The sequence below is a fragment of the Phyllobates terribilis genome, unplaced genomic scaffold (assembly GCF_046119375.1).
Source record: "Phyllobates terribilis strain yellow unplaced genomic scaffold, ASM4611937v1 Scaffold_2__4_contigs__length_985480577, whole genome shotgun sequence".
Classification (NCBI taxonomy): Eukaryota; Metazoa; Chordata; class Amphibia; order Anura; family Dendrobatidae; genus Phyllobates; species Phyllobates terribilis.
Genome location: NW_027362762.1, coordinates 589,104,236 through 589,126,704, shown reverse-complemented (window position 1 = coordinate 589,126,704; position 22,469 = coordinate 589,104,236). Strand labels below are relative to the sequence as shown.

The 22,469-nt window shown below is 38.3% G+C and overlaps 1 protein-coding gene across 1 annotated transcript; it reads right to left on the bottom strand.

Annotated features, from left to right (window-relative positions):
• Positions 1–4,606: 4,606 nt before the first annotated feature.
• LOC141246569 (uncharacterized) lies at positions 4,607–5,589 on the bottom strand. Its single transcript, XM_073669133.1, has 4 exons — positions 5,399–5,589; positions 5,154–5,301; positions 4,662–5,073; positions 4,607–4,627 (listed from the first exon to the last, which is right to left on the bottom strand). Exons 1-4 carry the CDS (start codon positions 5,445–5,447, stop codon positions 4,607–4,609), a joined length of 630 nt encoding a protein of 209 aa, XP_073525234.1. The 5' UTR covers positions 5,448–5,589.
• Positions 5,590–22,469: the final 16,880 nt, after the last annotated feature.

Below are 22,469 nucleotides of genomic sequence, written 5' to 3'. Positions count from 1 at the left end.
GCGTTCCGATTTCAGTTCCAGAGCGATTCGCCCAATGAGTCCTTGTTATTTAGTTGTTTTCAGCCAATTTTCTGGATTTTTGAAAATTTCACTTTTTTGTGAAAATATCCACTAAATGAGGGAATAATATGTGTGAGTGTACCCCAGGAGAGTTCCAAATGTGTGTGGGTAAAATTTATATCCCACGGCGGTAAAATTGAAAAAAGTTGAAAAAAATTTTTTTTTGGACTTAGTCATTTTTCCGGCGTTTATCAGACTTTCAGATAGGGCAAATATCAGTGAGCATTCCGATTTCAGTTCCAGAGCGATTCGCCCAATGAGTCCTTGATATTTAGTCGTTTTCAGCCAATTTTCTGGATTCTTGAAAATTTCACTTTTTTGTGAAAATATCCACTAAATGAGGGAATAATATGTGTGAGGGTACACCAGGAGAGTTCTAAATGTGTGTGGGAAGAATATATATCCCACGGGGGTAAAATTGAAAAAAGTTGAAAAAAATTTTTTTTTGGACTTAGTCATTTTTCCGGCGTTTATCAGACTTTCAGATAGGGCAAATGTCAGAGAGCGTTCCGATTTCCGTTCCAGAGCAATTCGCCCAATGAGTCCTTGATATTTTGTCGTTTTCAGCCAATTTTCTGGATTTTTGAAAATTTCACTTTTTTGTGAAAATATCCACTAAATGACGGAATAATATGTGTGAGGGTACCCCAGGAGAGTTCTAAATGTGTGTGGGAAGAATATATATCCCACGGGGGTAAAATTGAAAAAAGTTGAAAAAAATTTTTTTTTGGACTTAGTCATTTTTCCGGCGTTTATCAGACTTTCAGATAGGGGAAATGTCAGTGAGCATTCCCATTTCAGTTCCAGAGCGATTCGCCCAATGAGTCCTTGATATTTAGTCGTTTTCAGCCAATTTTCTGGATTCTTGAAAATTTCACTTTTTTGTGAAAATATCCACTAAATGAGGGAATAATATGTGTGAGGGTACCCCAGGAGAGTTCCAAATGTGTGTGGGTAGAATATATATCCCACGGGGGTAAAATTGAAAAAAGTTGAAAAAATTTTTTTTTTGGACTTAGTCATTTTTCCGGCGTTTATCAGACTTTAAGATAGGGGAAATGTCAGTGAGCATTCCCATTTCAGTTCCAGAGCGATTCGCCCAATGAGTCCTTGATATTTAGTTGTTTTCAGCCAATTTTCTGGATTTTTGAAAATTTCAATTTTTTTGTGAAAATATCCACTAAATGAGGGAATAATATGTGTGAGGGTACCCCAGGAGAGTTCTAAATGTGTGTGGGAAGAATATATATCCCACGGGGGTAAAATTGAAAAAAGTTGAAAAAAATTTTTTTTTGGACTTAGTCATTTTTCCGGCGTTTATCAGACTTTCAGATAGGGCAAATGTCAGTGAGCGTTCCGATTTCAGTTCCAGAGCGATTCGCCCGATGAGTCCTTGATATTTAGTCGTTTTCAGCCAATTTTCTGGATTTTTGAAAATTTCACTTTTTTGTGAAAATATCCACTAAATGAGGGAATAATATGTGTGAGGGTACCCCAGGAGAGTTCCAAATGTGTGTGGGTAGAATATATATTCCACGGGGGTAAAATTGAAAAAAGTTGAAAAAAATTTTTTTTGGACTTAGGCTATGTGCCCACGTTGCATTTATGAAGCAGAAAATTTCTTCAACATTTCTGCATGTCCCTTGCCAGAAAATCGCGTGCGTTTTTTGGTCGCGTTTTTGACGCGTTTTTGACGCGTTTTTGTCTGCGGATTTTACATGCGTTTTTGTAAGCTTATTTCATGCGTTTTTGAGCACAAATAAAGTTATTGAAAAAAAAAAAAAAAAGATGGAAATCCTGATGTCATTTCCTAGTTCAACCCCTCTTCACCATTTTGTTTTTTGCAAAAGACAGTATGCCACAGGAATTGCAGCCCCTGTGGGTCAGCAGACCATGCCTAAACCTTCTGCTAATGACTTGCTTAAATCTCCTGCACTACAACGTTGAGCAGGTAATATAAACTAAGTTTTTTTGGGGTACATTATTTTTATGTAGTGTGTGTACTAACCTATTATTGTTCTATAGGAGCGTTTAAGGAGGAGAAGACGACCAAAAAAAATTTGGGTGCACCCTATCTTGCAGGAGCGGACGGACAAGGGCCACTTTAATGTTCTCTACCAGGATTTAAGGAGGTAAGATATATGTGAAGAAAGTATAATGTCATCCGTCTATGCTGTTTTTTTAAGGTTTTGTTTGTATACTATGTTCCAAAATTATCTTTTAATATTTTTTTTTTCTCTGTTTACTATAGTTTTCCTGAAAAATTTAAACAGTTCTGCCGTCTGAACATTATTGCATTTGATCGGCTGCTAAGCCTTATGTCTCCTGACCTGGACTTCCAAGACACTGTAATGCGAAGGGCCATCTCTGCTGAGGAAAGGCTGCTCATCACCTTGCGGTAAGTTGAATGTTGATTTATATGTACCTGGTTTTGTTCGCCACCCTGCGGTGATGGCTGGTGTACCTGGTTTTGTTACCCTGTGGTGATGGCTCCACTGTGTCTGTCTTTGTGTACATATTTTTGGCTTGACCATGAGATCACCATGCACAGAGATCAGATTGAAAAGGTCACTGATGTGTAAACTCTAGAGCAAACATCGTAGGCAAACACAGACACAAAGTCAAAACACATTATAAATTGATATGTGTGAACTCAAGAGAAAACAAAAGATGACCAAAAAAGATTGAAAATGTGGAGCCCCCCCCCCCCAAAAAAAAGAGCCCATTGTTGGAATAGTTTTTTGTAATAAAGACCTTAATTTTTTAAAAGATGAATTAATAATGGATAATTACTGTTGGCTTGTATTTCTTTTTATGGCTTTTCTAATTATCTATTTTTCCTTTTCAGATTTTTGGCCACAGGAGAGAACTTCCACACATCCAGTTCCTTTTGTGATGGTATCGGATGAGGCATTTCCCTTACAGACCAACCTGCTGCGCCCATACCCACGAAGGGCACTGAATGCCCGGCGGAGGATTTTCAATTATCGGCTGAGTCCTGCACGCAGATATGTGGAATGCACCTTCGGAATCATGTGTAGTCAGTGGAGGATCTTTCACACTGCCATCCAGTTGGATACGGAGACCGTTGACACTGTAATTAAGGCATGCTGTGTACTCCACAACTATGCTCGTGAGTACAGCACCGAGCAAGATGAGGAGTCACAGCTATCTGAATTAATTCCAGTTGTCAACTCCGGTCAGGGAAGGCCATCCAACTCTGGTGCCAGGGTGCGAGAAACCTTCGCTGACTACTTCATGAGTCCTGAAGGTGCCGTGCACTGGCAATACTCCTGTGCTGTTGTTGAGCAGCCTGACCAGCAGAGAAGATCTGATGAACAATAAAAGAAGAACTTCCTCCTTTTTTTTTAAAATAAAAATGTAAAAAAAAATGTTTTTAAAAAAAATAAATTTTGGTTAAACTTAAATTTGTCTAAAATATTTCTTGAATTGCAACCTTCTACATTTTTTTTTTCGACAATACGTCAACGCAAAAGTGAACAACCCACAAAGACCAGAGCCTGTAAATTGGCATTACTACCTAGAGCGCTATTCCCAAGTACTGTCTGCTAAAGTCAACCCTCACCATTGTTATTTGCTTGCGCTAAGAACAGAACTAGCAAATAACAGTGTTGAGAGTAGTACTCATCCAAAAAATAGTTGTGGTCCAAAATATCAAAGTATATTTCTAATTTAAAAACCACTGTATACAGCCGACCACATACGTAGATTAGTTTGAACAAATTTCAAAAATGTAGAGTTCCTCTGACCTGCGCTATGGTGAGCGCAGATCAGGGGAACACTTTTTCATTACAACCCAATCCAACCACATATACACTTGAAAAGAAAAATTAACAGATAGTTTAAATAATTTTTTTAATACGTAATATAGAATAACTGTAAAAAACTTTTTAAAAACACAAAACAACAAACTTCTAGAAAATTTAATCGGACAAACATTGCCCATAACTTGGGAAAAAATTACACACTGTGTACAGCACACCTGTCCTCTAATCAGTTTTGGGCCCTAAAATACGGGCAGCACCTGTAGGTTGTTTAATTATATCAAAAGAAAGACCTTTTCTTACAGTCCCCTACGCCTGATGCCTGGTATAGGTGACCATAAGAAAAGGTCTTTGTTAATTGTCTGATTCTCTAAAACATTGTGTATCTATCGACCTACAGGTGCTGTCTGTATTTGCTAGGGTCCAAAAATGCTGACAGGGAGGGGTAAAATTTTTTAACTACAAGTTTTGAAGGTCTTCTTCAAAGCTGTACCCAGGAAACATTTCTGGAGAAAAAGTAGAGTTGGGGGATGGTCCTCTGATAAATGATGATGCACCATGAGCCATTTGCCGACCATAACTTGGTTGCATATCTTCTGGACGGTATGCTGCAGCAACCTGCCCAAAACGCTGGGTTGCAGCTGCTGGTCGTGGTGGAGGCACACTGGGTTTGAAACAATTAAATATTCCGCATACTACGGCTGGGGGCGAGGGCATAACTGCTGCCTCTTCAATTGCCATGACCATAGCGCCTGCTGCAGTCATGTACATGTTCTGCCTATCTCGTGGCAGAGATCTGATGCGAGCAGCTTGGGCTGAGCAAAATTTATCGATGGCATCTTCCTGGGATGCCCTTTCCACAAGGCTGAGGGTTCGATTTGTGAGTGCTTCAAGCACAATAGTCCCACCCCCGTGGCTTTTGGCCTTTTTTTTGCCCGCCCTTCTCGATGCCACGAGATGAGCAGAACCAGACCCCCTCCCAGTGGGCCTCAACACATCACCAGCAGAGCTTCCAGCGTCACTTGGAGCAGGAGCAGGAGAATCAGTCACCAAACCCGTCCCGATGTCCGCTGGATTGGACAAAGAATGTGAGGGACAACCAGATGCTGAAGATGCCGAAGCAGATGGATCCGGTGAGGAAAGCTGGAAAAAGTCCTCGGATTCCTCCTCTGCTTGCTCTGTGTTTGTGTCCTCTTCTGCTGTTGGGGCCATGATGTTTCCTTCAGTTCTGTATATAATAAAAGGTAAATCCCAATGTAAATACAACATTTTTGGAAACATTTCAATTAATATGTTTTGGGAATTTACCTCCGCAAACTCCTACTGGTTAGTATGAAGGCCAGCTCGTCCGCAAAAGGAAATTTTCTTTTTTTGGGTGATGAGCCACTTTGCACCGACTGGTGATACTTCACCAGCCGGTCGGTGACCGATCTCCACCGATTTTTAATATCATACACTGCAATGACACAACCAAAACAATTTATGAACTGCTTTCACACCAAAAAGTGCAATTATAAATAGATATAAAAATAAGTGTAAAAATCAAAACTTACTAATTTCCTCTTGGGCATCACGTTCAGCATTCACCCACTGGGGATACATTTGGCTCAACACAGAGGCCCAGGCGTCTTTTTTCTTCTGCTTGTCTTTGTAGTCAGGACTAGCTCGGTCCCATATTTCGGGATATTTTTCAATCTACAGTGAATAATAACGTGTGTGAATATTATTTTAAAAACAAAATGGAGGAATAAAAGATTAACCCCAAAAAAAAAATTAAATAAACATATGGAGATATGTACGCACACACACCAACACTAACCCCTCACCTATATTGTACGGTTCTTTCACACGTCAATCTCCGGGACGAGTGTTGATGCCATTTTCCACACACAGCGGAGACCCACACACAGACCCATTGCAAAGCATGCTCGGTCACACTTATCTGTACTAACGTGGCTATGTGGACGTGAGAAATCAACCTTACAGCGTATGCAGGAGCTTTCAGTGAATGAACCTACATACACTGTACAATAATCTTTCACTTTAATAAAATCTTTTAACCAAAAAAAATAAGTGGGCTCACGCATAGCTTTAATAAATAGCAAAGGGAAAGCAGACGGTTGTTGGCTGATGTTATAGTCTGTGAAGTAGCCAATAACCATGGACCCTTCCTTTGCTATTAATACCAGGCCGCAGCAGTTAGCTTAGCCTTTACTGGCTACTATATAGGAAGCCCCCCCCCAAAAAAAAGTGACATGGGGTCCCCCTATAAATTGTAGCCAGCAAAGGCTAGCCACTTTGCCTTTTCTGGCTACTATTTATGAAGACCCCCCCCAAAAAAATTACATGGGGTCCCCCTATAAATTGTAGCCAGCAAAGGCTAGCCGCTTTGCCTTTTCTGGCTACTATTTATGAAGACCCCCCCCAAAAAATGACATGGGGTCCCCCTATAAATTGTAGCCAGCAAAGGCTAGCCGCTTTGCCTTTTCTGGCCACTATATAAGAAGACCCCCCCAAAAAAAATTACATGGGGTCCCCCTATAAATTGTAGCCAGCAAAGGCTAGCCACTTTGCCTTTTCTGGCTACTATTTATGAAGACCCCCCCAAAAAAAATGACATGGGGTCCCCCTATAAATTGTAGCCAGCAAAGGCTAGCCGCTTTGCCTTTTCTGGCCACTATATAAGAAGACCCCACCAAAAAAAATGACATGGGGTCCCCCTATAAATTGTAGCCAGCAAAGGCTAGGCGGACAGCTGCGACCTGATATTAATAGCCTTGGTTATAGGCCCCCTCCCAGGCTATAATATCAGCCCTCAGCTGCCCCAGATTTGGCGCATCATATTTGTGCGCCAAATCTGGCACTTAGCCTCGCTCTTCCACGCTGCCCTGGTGCGGTGGCAGGGGGTAATAGGGTTGGGGTTCATGTCAGCGCCAGCTGACATGAAGCCCAGGTTAGTAATGATGGGCGTCACTAAGACACCCCCATTACTAACCTACAAAGTGTTAAAAAGAAAAAAGACAAACACCCAGAAAAAAATAATTTATTTGAAATAAAACACAATTTTATTTAATTCTAATTTTACTAAAAAAAAAAAAAATAGTTACCTGTCCACGTTCCTGCGCTGAACTCCCATGCACAGCTGTCACATCTGGAGATGTGACAGCTGTCATGGCTGCTGTAAGCTCACACTGCCGGGAACACGTCCGCTCCCAGCAGCATGAGCCCCTGACTGAGGTCACCGGAGTGCATTCAGTCAGCGCTGCTCCGGTGACCTCCTTTACAGCCCTGTTGTACCGTGGGAATTTCTCACGATACAGCGGGGCCGTAAAGCAGATCACCGGAGCAGCGCTGCCTGAACTCCGGCGAACCCGTTCATTCTAGCGGCGGCAGCGGTTCAGAGCGGTCACATTCTATGTGGCTGCTCTGAACTGGAGATCTTCGTGGGACACTCGTGGACTGCTACGGAGGGGTAAGGATAAGGTTGTGGTTTATTATTTTATATTTTATTACAGGAGATCGATGGCTTCGGGGAATTAGGTGTCTTGGTGAGTATAGGTGTATTTTTTTATTTTTTACTTTATTTTAGGTGGCGATCGGCGGGGACAGGTAATGTATGAACTAATTTATTTAAGGTAACCACTGGCCACCAATGAAAAAAAAGGGGGCAGTAGATGACATATTATTGGGGCAAATAAAAAAAAAACTTTAATAATGATAGCACCCCCCCCCAAAAAAAAAAAAATAGGGGGGGGGGGGATAGGGTCAATAATATATGGAGGCACATATGGGGGCTATTAAATTTAATTTTGGGGCACATTTTACAGCAGGATCAGTCTGATGGGAACTACTGCTCCCATCGAGCTGATCCTGCTGGCAGGAGTGGACGGGGGACAGACATAGGCCGATGGGAGTAGTAGTGTCACATCGGCCTATGTCTGCCTGCTGACACCTGCGCACACAGACCCCACACAGACCCCACACAGACACATACAGACACATACAGACCCCACACAGACACATACACACCACATACACACCACACAGACACATACAGACACTTACCACACTAATCATGAATCCCACGTTGACATTCATCCGCTTGTACCATCCCACGTTAGCAGCCATGATCCTGAGAGACGGGAATATTATGGGATTCTCGTCTTCCTGGATTATGGGATGCTCATGGGATGGATGGATGGAACGCCCAATTGTGACGTCACTTCCTATTTGCTGCGGTTTTGAGGTACAAGACCGCAGCAAAGGCGCTTCACTTCCGCAATTATTTTTACATATTTGCGGATTTGAAGCGGCCCAATGCAAGTCAATGGCGGCGATTACGCCGCGCTTCCGCAAAATTAATTGACATGCTGCGGATTTTTCCGCGGAGCATAAACGCAGCGGAAAAAAACGCAGCGTGGGCATTGACAGTGCGGCTTCTCATTGAGGACCATGGGGGGCGGATTACCAAGCATTTTTGGAGTGTTTATGCTGCGGAAATTCCACAGCATATACGCTTGAAAAATGCTACGTGGGCACACAGCCTTAGTCATTTTTCCGGCGTTTATCAGACTTTCAGATAGGGGAAATGTCAGTGAGCGTTCCAATTTCAGTTCCAGAGCGATTCGCCCAATGAATCCTTGTTATTTAGTTGTTTTCAGCCAAATTTCTGGATTTTTGAAAATTTCACTATTTTGTGAAAATATCCACTAAATGAGGGAATAATATGTATGAGGGTACCCCAGGAGAGTTCCAAATGTGTGTGGGTAGAATATATATTCCACGGGGTTAAAATTGAAAACAGTTGAAAAAAATTTTTTTTTGGACTTAGTCATTTTTCCGGCGTTTATCAGACTTTCAGATAGGGCAAATGTCAGTGAGCGTTCCGATTTCAATTCCAGAGTGATTCGCCCGATGAGTCCTTGATATTTAGTCGTTTTCAGCCAATTTTCTGGATTTTTGAAAATTTCACTTTTTTGTGAAAATATCCACTAAATGAGGGAATAATATGTGTGAGGGTACCCCAGGAGAGTTCCAAATGTGTGTGGGTAGAATATATATTCCACGGGGGTAAAATTGAAAAAAGTTGAAAAAATTTTTTTTTGGACTTAGTCATTTTTCTGGGGTTTATCAGACTTTAAGATAGGGGAAATGTCAGTGAGCATTCCCATTTCAGTTCCAGACCGATTCGCCCAATGAGTCCTTGTTATTTAGTTGTTTTCAGCCAATTATCTGGATTTTTGAAAATTTCACTTTTTTGTGAAAATATCCACTAAATGAGGGAATAATATGTGTGAGGGTACCGAAGGAGAGTTCCAAATGTGTGTGGGTAGAATATATATCCCACGGGGGTAAAATTGAAAAAAGTTGAAAAAAATTTTTTTTTGGACTTAGTCATTTTTCCGGCGTTTATCAGACTTTCAGATAGGGGAAATGTCAGTGACCATTCCTATTTCAGTTCCAGAGCGATTCGCCCAATGAGTCCTTGATATTTAGTCGTTTTCAGCCAATTTTCTGGATTTTTGAAAATTTCACTTTTTTGTGAAAATATCCACTAAATTAGGGAATAATATGTGTGAGGGTACCCCAGGAGAGTTCTAAATGTGTGTGGGAAGAATATATATCCCACGGGGGTAAAATTGAAAAAAGTTGAAAAAATTTTTTTTTTGGATTTAGTCATTTTTCCGGCGTTTATCAGACTTTCAGATAGGGGAAATGTCAGTGAGCGTTCCGATTTCAGTTCCAGACCGATTCGCCCAATGAGTCCTTGTTATTTAGTTGTTTTCAGCCAATTTTCTGGATTTTTGAAAATTTCACTTTTTTGTGAAAATATCCACTAAATGAAGGAATAGTATGTGTGAGGGAACCGAAGGAGAGTTCCAAATGTGCGTGGGTAGAATATATATCCCACGGGGGTAAAATTGAAAAAAGTTGAAAAAAATTTTTTTTTGGACTTAGTCATTTTTCCGGCGTTTATCAGACTTTCAGATAGGGGAAATGTCAGTGACCATTCCTATTTCAGTTCCAGAGCGATTCGCCCAATGAGTCCTTGATATTTAGTCGTTTTCAGCCAATTTTCTGGATTTTTGAAAATTTCACTTTTTTGTGAAAATATCCACTAAATGAGGGAATAATATGTGTGAGGGTACCCCAGGAGAGTTCTAAATGTGTGTGGGAAGAATATATATCCCACGGGGGTAAAATTGAAAACAGTTGAAAAAAATTTTTTTTTGGACTTAGTCATTTTTCCGGCGTTTATCAGACTTTCAGATAGGGCAAATGTTAGTGAGCGTTCCGATTTCAGTTCCAGAGTGATTCGCCCGATGAGTCCTTGATATTTAGTCGTTTTCAGCCAATTTTCTGGATTTTTGAAAATTTCACTTTTTTGTGAAAATATCCACTAAATGAGGGAATAATATGTGTGAGGGTACCCCAGGAGAGTTCCAAACGTGTGTGGGTAGAATATATATTCCACGGGGGTAAAATTGAAAAAAGTTGAAAAAATTTTTTTTTGGACTTAGTCATTTTTCTGGGGTTTATCAGACTTTAAGATAGGGGAAATGTCAGTGAGCATTCCCATTTCAGTTCCAGACCGATTCGCCCAATGAGTCCTTGTTATTTAGTTGTTTTCAGCCAATTTTCTGGATTTTTGAAAATTTCACTTTTTTGTGAAAATATCCACTAAATGAGGGAATAATATGTGTGAGGGTACCCCAGGAGAGTTCTAAATGTGTGTGGGAAGAATATATATCCCACGGGGGTAAAATTGAAAACAGTTTAAAAAAATTTTTTTTTGGACTTAGTCATTTTTCTGGCGTTTATCAGACTTTCAGATAGGGCAAATGTCAGTGAGCGTTCCGATTTCAGTTCCAGAGCGATTCGCCCAATGAGTCCTTGATATTTAGTCGTTTTCAGCCAATTTTCTGGATTTTTGAAAATTTCACTTTTTTGTGAAAATATCCACTAAATGAGGGAATAATATGTGTGAGGGTACCCCAGGAGAGTTCTAAATGTGTGTGGGAAGAATATATATCCCACGGGGGTAAAATTGAAAAAAGTTGAAAAAATTTTTTTTTTGGATTTAGTCATTTTTCCGGCGTTTATCAGACTTTCAGATAGGGGAAATGTCAGTGAGCGTTCCGATTTTAGTTCCAGACCGATTCGCCCAATGAGTCCTTGTTATTTAGTTGTTTTCAGCCAATTTTCTGGATTTTTGAAAATTTCACTTTTTTGTGAAAATATCCACTAAATGAAGGAATAGTATGTGTGAGGGAACCGAAGGAGAGTTCCAAATGTGCGTGGGTAGAATATATATCCCACGGGGGTAAAATTGAAAAAAGTTGAAAAAAATTTTTTTTTGGACTTAGTCATTTTTCTGGGGTTTATCAGACTTTAAGATAGGGGAAATGTCAGTGAGCATTACGATTTCAGTTCCAGAGCGATTCGCCCAATGAGTCTTTGATATTTAGTCGTTTTCAGCCAATTTTCTGGATTTTTGAAAATTTCACTTTTTTGTGAAAATATCCACTAAATGAGGGAATAATATGTGTGAGTGTACCCCAGGAGAGTTCCAAATGTGTGTGGGTAAAATATATATCCCACGGGGGTAAAATTGAAAAAAGTTGAAAAAAATTTTTTTTTGGACTTAGTCATTTTTCTGGGGTTTATCAGACTTTAAGATAGGGGAAATGTCAGTGAGCATTCCCATTTCAGTTCCAGAGCGATTCGCCCAATGAGTCCTTGATATTTAGTTGTTTTCAGCCAATTTTCTGGATTTTTGAAAATTTCAATTTTTTTGTGAAAATATCCACTAAATGAGGGAATAATATGTGTGAGGGTACCCCAGGAGAGTTCTAAATGTGTGTGGGAAGAATATATATCCCACGGGGGTAAAATTGAAAAAAGTTGAAAAAAATTTTTTTTTGGACTTAGTCATTTTTCCGGCGTTTATCAGACTTTCAGATAGGGCAAATGTCAGTGAGCGTTCCGATTTCAGTTCCAGAGCGATTCGCCCGATGAGTCCTTGATATTTAGTCGTTTTCAGCCAATTGTCTGGATTTTTGAAAATTTCACTTTTTTGTGAAAATATCCACTAAATGAGGGAATAATATGTGTGAGGGTACCCCAGGAGAGTTCCAAATGTGTGTGGGTAGAATATATATTCCACGGGGGTAAAATTGAAAAAAGTTGAAAAAATTTTGTTTTTGGACTTAGTCATTTTTCCGGCGTTTATCAGACTTTCAGATAGGGGAAATGTCAGTGAGCGTTCCGATTTCAGTTCCAGAGCGATTCGCCCAATGAATCCTTGTTATTTAGTTGTTTTCAGCCAATTTTCTGGATTTTTGAAAATTTCACTTTTTTGTGAAAATATCCACTAAATGAGGGAATAATATGTGTGAGGGTACCCCAGGAGAGTTCCAAATGTGTGTGGGTAGAATATATATCCCACGGGGGTAAAATTGAAAAAAGTTGAAAAATTTTTTTTTTTGCACTTAGTCATTTTTCCGGCGTTTATCAGACTTTCAGATAGAGGAAATGTCAGTGAGCGTTCCGATTTCAGTTCCAGAGCGATTCGCCCAATGAGTCCTTGTTATTTAGTTGTTTTCAGCCAATTTTCTGGATTTTTGAAAATTTCACTTTTTTGTGAAAATATCCACTAAATGAGGGAATAATATGTGTGATTGTACCCCAGGAGAGTTCCAAATGTGTGTGGGTAGAATATATATCCCACGGGGGTAAAATTGAAAAAAGTTGAAAAAATTTTTTTTTTGGAGTTAGTCATTTTTCCGGCGTTTATCAGACTTTCAGATAGGGGAAATGTCAGTGAGCATTCCCATTTCAGTTCCAGAGCGATTCGCCCAATGAGTCCTTGATATTTAGTTGTTTTCAGCCAATTTTCTGGATTTTTGAAAAATTCAATTTTTTTGTGAAAATATCCACTAAATGAGGGAATAATATGTGTGAGGGTACCCCAGGAGAGTTCTAAATGTGTGTGGGAAGAATATATATCCCACGGGTGTAAAATTGAAAAAAGTTGAAAAAAATTTTTTTTTGGATTTCGTCATTTTTCCGGCGTTTATCAGACTTTCAGATAGGGGAAATGTCAGTGAGCGTTCCGATTTTAGTTCCAGACCGATTCGCCCAATGAGTCCTTGTTATTTAGTTGTTTTCAGCCAATTTTCTGGATTTTTGAAAATTTCACTTTTTTGTGAAAATATCCACTAAATGAGGGAATAATATGTGTGAGTGTACCCCAGGAGAGTTCCAAATGTGTGTGGGTAAAATATATATCCCACGGGGGTAAAATTGAAAAAAGTTGAAAAAAATTTTTTTTTGGACTTAGTCATTTTTCTGGGGTTTATCAGACTTTAAGATAGGGGAAATGTCAGTGAGCATTCCCATTTCAGTTCCAGAGCGATTCGCCCAATGAGTCCTTGATATTTAGTCGTTTTCAGCCAATTTTCTGGATTTTTGAAAATTTCACTTTTTTGTGAAAATATCCACTAAATGAGGGAATAATATGTGTGAGGGTACCCCAGGAGAGTTCTAAATGTGTGTGGGAAGAATATATATCCCACTGGGGTAAAATTGAAAAAAGTTGAAAAAATTTTTTTTTTGGACTTAGTCATTTTCCCGGCGTTTATCAGACTTTCAGATAGGGGAAATGTCAGTGAGCGTTCCGATTTTAGTTCCAGACCGATTCGCCCAATGAGTCCTTGTTATTTAGTTGTTTTCAGCCAATTTTCTGGATTTTTGAAAATTTCACTTTTTTGTGAAAATATCCACTAAATGAAGGAATAATATATGTGAGGGTACCGAAGGAGAGTTCCAAATGTGCGTGGGTAGAATATATATCCCACGGGGGTAAAATTGAAAAAAGTTGAAAAAAAATTTTTTTTGGACTTAGTCATTTTTCTGGGGTTTATCAGACTTTAAGATAGGGGAAATGTCAGTGAGCATTCCGATTTCAGTTCCAGAGCGATACGCCCAATGAGTCTTTGATATTTAGTCGTTTTCAGCCAATTTTCTGGATTTTTGAAAATTTCACTTTTTTGTGAAAATATCCACTAAATGAGGGAATAATATGTGTGAGGGTACCCCAGGAGAGTTCTAAATGTGTGTGGGAAGAATATATATCCCACGGGGGTAAAATTGAAAACAGTTGAAAAAAATTTTTTTTTGGACTTAGTCATTTTTCCGGCGTTTATCAGACTTTCAGATAGGGCAAATGTCAGTGAGCGTTCCGATTTCAGTTCCAGAGTGATTCGCCCGATGAGTCCTTGATATTTAGTCGTTTTCAGCCAATTTTCTGGATTTTTGAAAACTTCACTTTTTTGCGAAAATATCCACTAAATGAGGGAATAATATGTGTGAGGGTACCCCAGGAGAGTTCCAAATGTGTGTGGGTAGAATATATATTCCACGGGGGTAAAATTGAAAAAAGTTGAAAAAATTTTGTTTTTGGACTTAGTCATTTTTCCGGCGTTTATCAGACTTTCAGATAGGGAAAATGTCAGTGAGCGTTCCGATTTCAGTTCCAGAGCGATTCGCCCAATGAATCCTTGTTATTTAGTTGTTTTCAGCCAATTTTCTGGATTTTTGAAAATTTCACTTTTTTGTGAAAATATCCACTAAATGAGGGAATAATATCTGTGAGTGTACCCCAGGAGAGTTCCAAATGTGTGTGGGTAAAATATATATCCCACGGCGGTAAAATTGAAAAAAGTTGAAAAAAATTTTTTTTTGGACTTAGTCATTTTTCCGGCGTTTATCAGACTTTCAGATAGGGCAAATATCAGTGAGCATTCCGATTGCAGTTCCAGAGCGATTCGCCCAATGAGTCCTTGATATTTAGTCGTTTTCAGCCAATTTTCTGGATTCTTGAAAATTTCACTTTTTTGTGAAAATATCCACTAAATGAGGGAATAATATGTGTGAGGGTACCCCAGGAGAGTTCTAAATGTGAGTGGGAAGAATATATATCCCACGGGGGTAAAATTGAAAAAAGTTGAAAAAATTTTTTTTTTTTGATATTTAGTCATTTTTCCGGCGTTTATCAGACTTTCAGATAGGGGAAATGTCAGTGAGCGTTCCGATTTTAGTTCCAGACCGATTCGCCCAATGAGTCCTTGTTATTTAGTTGTTTTCAGCCAATTTTCTGGATTTTTGAAAATTTCACTTTTTTGTGAAAATATCCACTAAATGAGGGAATAATATGTGTGAGTGTACCCCAGGAGAGTTCCAAATGTGTGTGGGTAAAATATATATCCCACGGGGGTAAAATTGAAAAAAGTTGAAAAAAATTTTTTTTTGGACTTAGTCATTTTTCTGGGGTTTATCAGACTTTAAGATAGGGGAAATGTCAGTGAGCATTCCCATTTCAGTTCCAGAGCGATTCGCCCAATGAGTCCTTGATATTTAGTCGTTTTCAGCCAATTTTCTGGATTTTTGAAAATTTCACTTTTTTGTGAAAATATCCACTAAATGAGGGAATAATATGTGTGAGGGTACCCCAGGAGAGTTCTAAATGTGTGTGGGAAGAATATATATCCCACTGGGGTAAAATTGAAAAAAGTTGAAAAAATTTTTTTTTTGGACTTAGTCATTTTCCCGGCGTTTATCAGACTTTCAGATAGGGGAAATGTCAGTGAGCGTTCCGATTTTAGTTCCAGACCGATTCGCCCAATGAATCCTTGTTATTTAGTTGTTTTCAGCCAATTTTCTGGATTTTTGAAAATTTCACTTTTTTGTGAAAATATCCACTAAATGAGGGAATAATATGTGTGAGTGTACCCCAGGAGAGTTCCAAATGTGTGTGGGTAAAATATATATCCCACGGCGGTAAAATTGAAAAAAGTTGAAAAAAATTTTTTTTTTGGACTTAGTCATTTTTCCGGCGTTTATCAGACTTTCAGATAGGGCAAATATCAGTGAGCATTCTGATTTCAGTTCCAGAGCGATTCGCCCAATGAGTCCTTGATATTTAGTAGTTTTCAGCCAATTTTCTGGATTCTTGAAAATTTCACTTTTTTGTGAAAATATCCACTAAATGAGGGAATAATATGTATGAGGGTACCCCAGGAGAGTTCCAAATGTGTGTGGGTAGAATATATATCCCACGGGGGTAAAATTGAAAAAAGTTGAAAAAAATTTTTTTTTGGACTTAGTCATTTTTCCGGCGTTTATCAGACTTTCAGATAGGGCAAATATCAGTGAGCATTCCGATTGCAGTTCCAGAGCGATTCGCCCAATGAGTCCTTGATATTTAGTCGTTTTCAGCCAATTTTCTGGATTCTTGAAAATTTCACTTTTTTGTGAAAATATCCACTAAATGAGGGAATAATATGTATGAGGGTACCCCAGGAGAGTTCCAAATGTGTGTGGGTAGAATATATATCCCACGGGGGTAAAATTGAAAAAAGTTGAAAAAATTTTTTTTTTGGACTTAGTCATTTTTCTGGCGTTTATCAGACTTTAAGATAGGGGAAATGTCAGTGAGCATTCCCATTTCAGTTCCAGAGCAATTCGCCCAATGAGTCTTTGATATTTAGTCGTTTTCAGCCAATTTTCTGGATTTTTGAAAATTTCACTTTTTTGTGAAAATATCCACTAAATGAGGGAATAATATGTGTGAGGGTACCCCAGGAGAGTTCTAAATGTGTGTGGGAAGAATATATATCCCACGGGGGTAAAATTGAAAAAAGTTGAAAAAATTTTTTTTTTGGATTTAGTCATTTTTCCGGCGTTTATCAGACTTTCAGATAGGGGAAATGTCAGTGAGCGTTCCAATTTTAGTTCCAGACCGATTCGCCCAATGAGTCCTTGTTATTTAGTTGTTTTCAGCCAATTTTCTGGATTTTTGAAAATTTCACTTTTTTGTGAAAATATCCACTAAATGAAGGAATAATATGTGTGAGGGTACCGAAGGAGAGTTCCAAATGTGCGTGGGTAGAATATATATCCCACGGGGGAAAAATTGAAAAAAGTTGAAAAAAAAATTTTTTGGGACTTAGTCATTTTTCTGGGGTTTATCAGACTTTAAGATAGGGGAAATGTCAGTGAGCATTCCGATTTCAGTTCCAGAGCGATTCGCCCAATGAGTCTTTGATATTTAGTCGTTTTCAGCCAATTTTCTGGATTTTTGAAAATTTCACTTTTTTGTGAAAATATCCACTAAATGAGGGAATAATATGTGTGAGGGTACCCCAGGAGAGTTCTAAATGTGTGTGGGAAGAATATATATTCCACGGGGGTAAAATTGAAAAAAGTTGAAAAAATTTTTTTTTTGGACTTAGTCATTTTTCCGGCGTTTATCAGACTTTCAGATAGGGGAAATGTCAGTGAGCATTCCGATTTCAGTTCCAGAGCGATTCGCCCAATGAGTCCTTGATATTTAGTCGTTTTCAGCCAATTTTCTGGATTCTTGAAAATTTCACTTTTTTGTGAAAATATCCACTAAATGAGGGAATAATATGTGTGAGGGTACCCCAGGAGAGTTCTAAATGTGAGTGGGAAGAATATATATCCCACGGGGGTAAAATTGAAAAAAGTTGAAAAAATTTTTTTTTTTTGATATTTAGTCATTTTTCCGGCGTTTATCAGACTTTCAGATAGGGGAAATGTCAGTGAGCGTTCCGATTTTAGTTCCAGACCGATTCGCCCAATGAGTCCTTGTTATTTAGTTGTTTTCAGCCAATTTTCTGGATTTTTGAAAATTTCACTTTTTTGTGAAAATATCCACTAAATGAGGGAATAATATGTGTGAGTGTACCCCAGGAGAGTTCCAAATGTGTGTGGGTAAAATATATATCCCACGGGGGTAAAATTGAAAAAAGTTGAAAAAAATTTTTTTTTGGACTTAGTCATTTTTATGGGGTTTATCAGACTTTAAGATAGGGGAAATGTCAGTGAGCATTCCGATTTCAGTTCCAGAGCGATTCGCCCAATGAGTCTTTGATATTTAGTCGTTTTCAGCCAATTTTCTGGATTTTTGAAAATTTCACTTTTTTGTGAAAATATCCACTAAATGAGGGAATAATATGTGTGAGGGTACCCCAGGAGAGTTCTAAATGTGTGTGGGAAGAATATATATCCCACGGGGGTAAAATTGAAAAAAGTTGAAAAAAATTTTTTTTTGGACTTAGTCATTTTTCTGGGGTTTATCAGACTTTAAGATAGGGGAAATGTCAGTGAGCATTCCCATTTCAGTTCCAGAGCGATTCGCCCAATGAGTCCTTGATATTTAGTCGTTTTCAGCCAATTTTCTGGATTTTTGAAAATTTCACTTTTTTGTGAAAATATCCACTAAATGAGGGAATAATATGTGTGAGGGTACCCCAGGAGAGTTCTAAATGTGTGTGGGAAGAATATATATCCCACTGGGGTAAAATTGAAAAAAGTTGAAAAAATTTTTTTTTTGGACTTAGTCATTTTCCCGGCGTTTATCAGACTTTCAGATAGGGGAAATGTCAGTGAGCGTTCCGATTTTAGTTCCAGACCGATTCGCCCAATGAGTCCTTGTTATTTAGTTGTTTTCAGCCAATTTTCTGGATTTTTGAAAATTTCACTTTTTTGTGAAAATATCCACTAAATGAGGGAATAATATGTGTGAGTGTACCCCAGGAGAGTTCCAAATGTGTGTGGGTAAAATATATATCCCACGGCGGTAAAATTGAAAAAAGTTGAAAAAAATTTTTTTTTTGGACTTAGTCATTTTTCCGGCGTTTATCAGACTTTCAGATAGGGCAAATATCAGTGAGCATTCTGATTTCAGTTCCAGAGCGATTCGCCCAATGAGTCCTTGATATTTAGTAGTTTTCAGCCAATTTTCTGGATTCTTGAAAATTTCACTTTTTTGTGAAAATATCCACTAAATGAGGGAATAATATGTATGAGGGTACCCCAGGAGAGTTCCAAATGTGTGTGGGTAGAATATATATCCCACGGGGGTAAAATTGAAAAAAGTTGAAAAAAATTTTTTTTTGGACTTAGTCATTTTTCCGGCGTTTATCAGACTTTCAGATAGGGCAAATATCAGTGAGCATTCCGATTGCAGTTCCAGAGCGATTCGCCCAATGAGTCCTTGATATTTAGTCGTTTTCAGCCAATTTTCTGGATTCTTGAAAATTTCACTTTTTTGTGAAAATATCCACTAAATGAGGGAATAATATGTATGAGGGTACCCCAGGAGAGTTCCAAATGTGTGTGGGTAGAATATATATCCCACGGGGGTAAAATTGAAAAAAGTTGAAAAAATTTTTTTTTTGGACTTAGTCATTTTTCTGGCGTTTATCAGACTTTAAGATAGGGGAAATGTCAGTGAGCATTCCCATTTCAGTTCCAGAGCAATTCGCCCAATGAGTCTTTGATATTTAGTCGTTTTCAGCCAATTTTCTGGATTTTTGAAAATTTCACTTTTTTGTGAAAATATCCACTAAATGAGGGAATAATATGTGTGAGGGTACCCCAGGAGAGTTCTAAATGTGTGTGGGAAGAATATATATCCCACGGGGGTAAAATTGAAAAAAGTTGAAAACATTTTTTTTTTGGATTTAGTCATTTTTCCGGCGTTTATCAGACTTTCAGATAGGGGAAATGTCAGTGAGCGTTCCGATTTTAGTTCCAGACCGATTCGCCCAATGAGTCCTTGTTATTTAGTTGTTTTCAGCCAATTTTCTGGATTTTTGAAAATTTCACTTTTTTGTGAAAATATCCACTAAATGAAGGAATAATATGTGTGAGGGTACCGAAGGAGAGTTCCAAATGTGCGTGGGTAGAATATATATCCCACGGGGGAAAAATTGAAAAAAGTTGAAAAAAAAATTTTTTGGGACTTAGTCATTTTTCTGGGGTTTATCAGACTTTAAGATAGGGGAAATGTCAGTGAGCATTCCGATTTCAGTTCCAGAGCGATTCGCCCAATGAGTCTTTGATATTTAGTCGTTTTCAGCCAATTTTCTGGATTTTTGAAAATTTCACTTTTTTGTGAAAATATCCACTAAATGAGGGAATAATATGTGTGAGGGTACCCCAGGAGAGTTCTAAATGTGTGTGGGAAGAATATATATTCCACGGGGGTAAAATTGAAAAAAGTTGAAAAAATTTTTTTTTTGGACTTAGTCATTTTTCCGGCGTTTATCAGACTTTCAGATAAGGGAAATGTCAGTGAGCATTCCGATTTCAGTTCCAGAGCGATTCGCCCAATGAATCCTAGTTATTTAGTTGTTTTCAGCCAATTTTCTGGATTTTTGAAAATTTCACTTTTTTGTGAAAATATCCACTAAATGAGGGAATAATATGTGTGAGTGTACCTCAGGAGAGTTCCAAATGTGTGTGGGTAAAATATATATCCCACGGGGGTAAAATTGAAAAAAGTTGAAAAAAATTTTTTTTTGGACTTAGTCATTTTTCTGGGGTTTATCAGACTTTAAGATAGGGGAAATGTCAGTGAGCATTCCCATTTCAGTTCCAGAGCGATTCGCCCAATGAGTCCTTGATATTTAGTTGTTTTCAGCCAATTTTCTGGATTTTTGAAAATTTCACTTTTTTGTGAAAATATCCACTAAATGAGGGAATAATATGTGTGAGGGTACCCCAGGAGAGTTCTAAATGTGTGTGGGAAGAATATATATCCCACGGGGGTAAAATTGAAAACAGTTGAAAAAAATTTTTTTTTGGACTTAGTCATTTTTCCGGCGTTTATCAGACTTTCAGATAGGGCAAATGTCAGTGAGCGTTCCGATTTCAGTTCCAGAGTGATTCGCCCGATGAGTCCTTGATATTTAGTCGTTTTCAGCCAATTTTCTGGATTTTTGAAAACTTCACTTTTTTGCGAAAATATCCACTAAATGAGGGAATAATATGTGTGAGGGTACCCCAGGAGAGTTCCAAATGTGTGTGGGTAGAATATATATTCCACAGGGGTAAAATTGAAAAAAGTTGAAAAAATTTTGTTTTTGGACTTAGTCATTTTTCCGGCGTTTATCAGACTTTCAGATAGGGGAAATGTCAGTGAGCGTTCCGATTTCAGTTCCAGAGCGATTCGCCCAATGAATCCTTGTTATTTAGTTGTTTTCAGCCAATTTTCTGGATTTTTGAAAATTTCACTTTTTTGTGAAAATATCCACTAAATGAGGGAATAATATCTGTGAGTGTACCCCAGGAGAGTTCCAAATGTGTGTGGGTAAAATATATATCCCACGGCGGTAAAATTGAAAAAAGTTGAAAAAAATTTTTTTTTGGACTTAGTCATTTTTCCGGCGTTTATCAGACTTTCAGATAGGGCAAATATCAGTGAGCATTCCGATTGCAGTTCCAGAGCGATTCGCCCAATGAGTCCTTGATATTTAGTCGTTTTCAGCCAATTTTCTGGATTCTTGAAAATTTCACTTTTTTGTGAAAATATCCACTAAATGAGGGAATAATATGTGTGAGGGTACCCCAGGAGAGTTCTAAATGTGTGTGGGAAGAATATATATCCCACGGGGGTAAAATTGAAAAAAGTTGAAAAAAATTTTTTTTTGGACTTAGTCATTTTTCTGGGGTTTATCAGACTTTAAGATAGGGGAAATGTCAGTGAGCATTCCGATTTCAGTTCCAGAGCGATTCGCCCAATGAGTCTTTGATATTTAGTCGTTTTCAGCCAATTTTCTGGATTTTTGAAAATTTCACTTTTTTGTGAAAATATCCACTAAATGAAGGAATAATATGTGTGAGGGTACCGAAGGAGAGTTCCAAATGTGCGTGGGTAGAATATATATCCCACGGGGGTAAAATTGAAAAAAGTTGAAAAAAAATTTTTTTTGGACTTAGTCATTTTTCTGGGGTTTATCAGACTTTAAGATAGGGGAAATGTCAGTGAGCATTCCGATTTCAGTTCCAGAGCGATTCGCCCAATGAGTCTTTGATATTTAGTCGTTTTCAGCCAATTTTCTGGATTTTTGAAAATTTCACTTTTTTGTGAAAATATCCACTAAATGAGGGAATAATATGTGTGAGGGTACCCCAGGAGAGTTCTAAATGTGTGTGGGAAGAATATATATCCCACGGGGGTAAAATTGAAAACAGTTGAAAAAAATTTTTTTTTGGACTTAGTCATTTTTCCGGCGTTTATCAGACTTTCAGATAGGGCAAATGTCAGTGAGCGTTCCGATTTCAGTTCCAGAGTGATTCGCCCGATGAGTCCTTGATATTTAGTCGTTTTCAGCCAATTTTCTGGATTTTTGAAAACTTCACTTTTTTGTGAAAATATCCACTAAATGAGGGAATAATATGTGTGAGGGTACCCCAGGAGAGTTCCAGATGTGTGTGGGTAGAATATATATTCCACGGGGGTAAAATTGAAAAAAGTTGAAAAAATTTTGTTTTTGGACTTAGTCATTTTTCCGGCGTTTATCAGACTTTCAGATAGGGGAAATGTCAGTGAGCGTTCCGATTTCAGTTCCAGAGCGATTCGCCCAATGAATCCTTGTTATTTAGTTGTTTTCAGCCAATTTTCTGGATTTTTGAAAATTTCACTTTTTTGTGAAAATATCCACTAAATGAGGGAATAATATGTGTGAGTGTACCCCAGGAGAGTTCCAAATGTGTGTGGGTAAAATATATATCCCACGGCGGTAAAATTGA

Bases quoted from the DNA above. Each gene is read 5' to 3' on its own strand.
- LOC141246569 (XM_073669133.1), bottom strand. From the start codon at position 5,447: ATGTATCCCCAGTGGGTGAATGCTGAACGTGATGCCCAAGAGGAAATT. The intron at 5,302-5,398 runs GTAAGTTTTGAT...GTGTCATTGCAG, and splicing joins TGATGCCCAAGAGGAAATTA to TGTATGATATTAAAAATCGG. The intron at 4,628-4,661 runs GCCCAAGCTGCT...CTCTGCCACGAG, and splicing joins CCATCGATAAATTTTGCTCA to ATAGGCAGAACATGTACATG.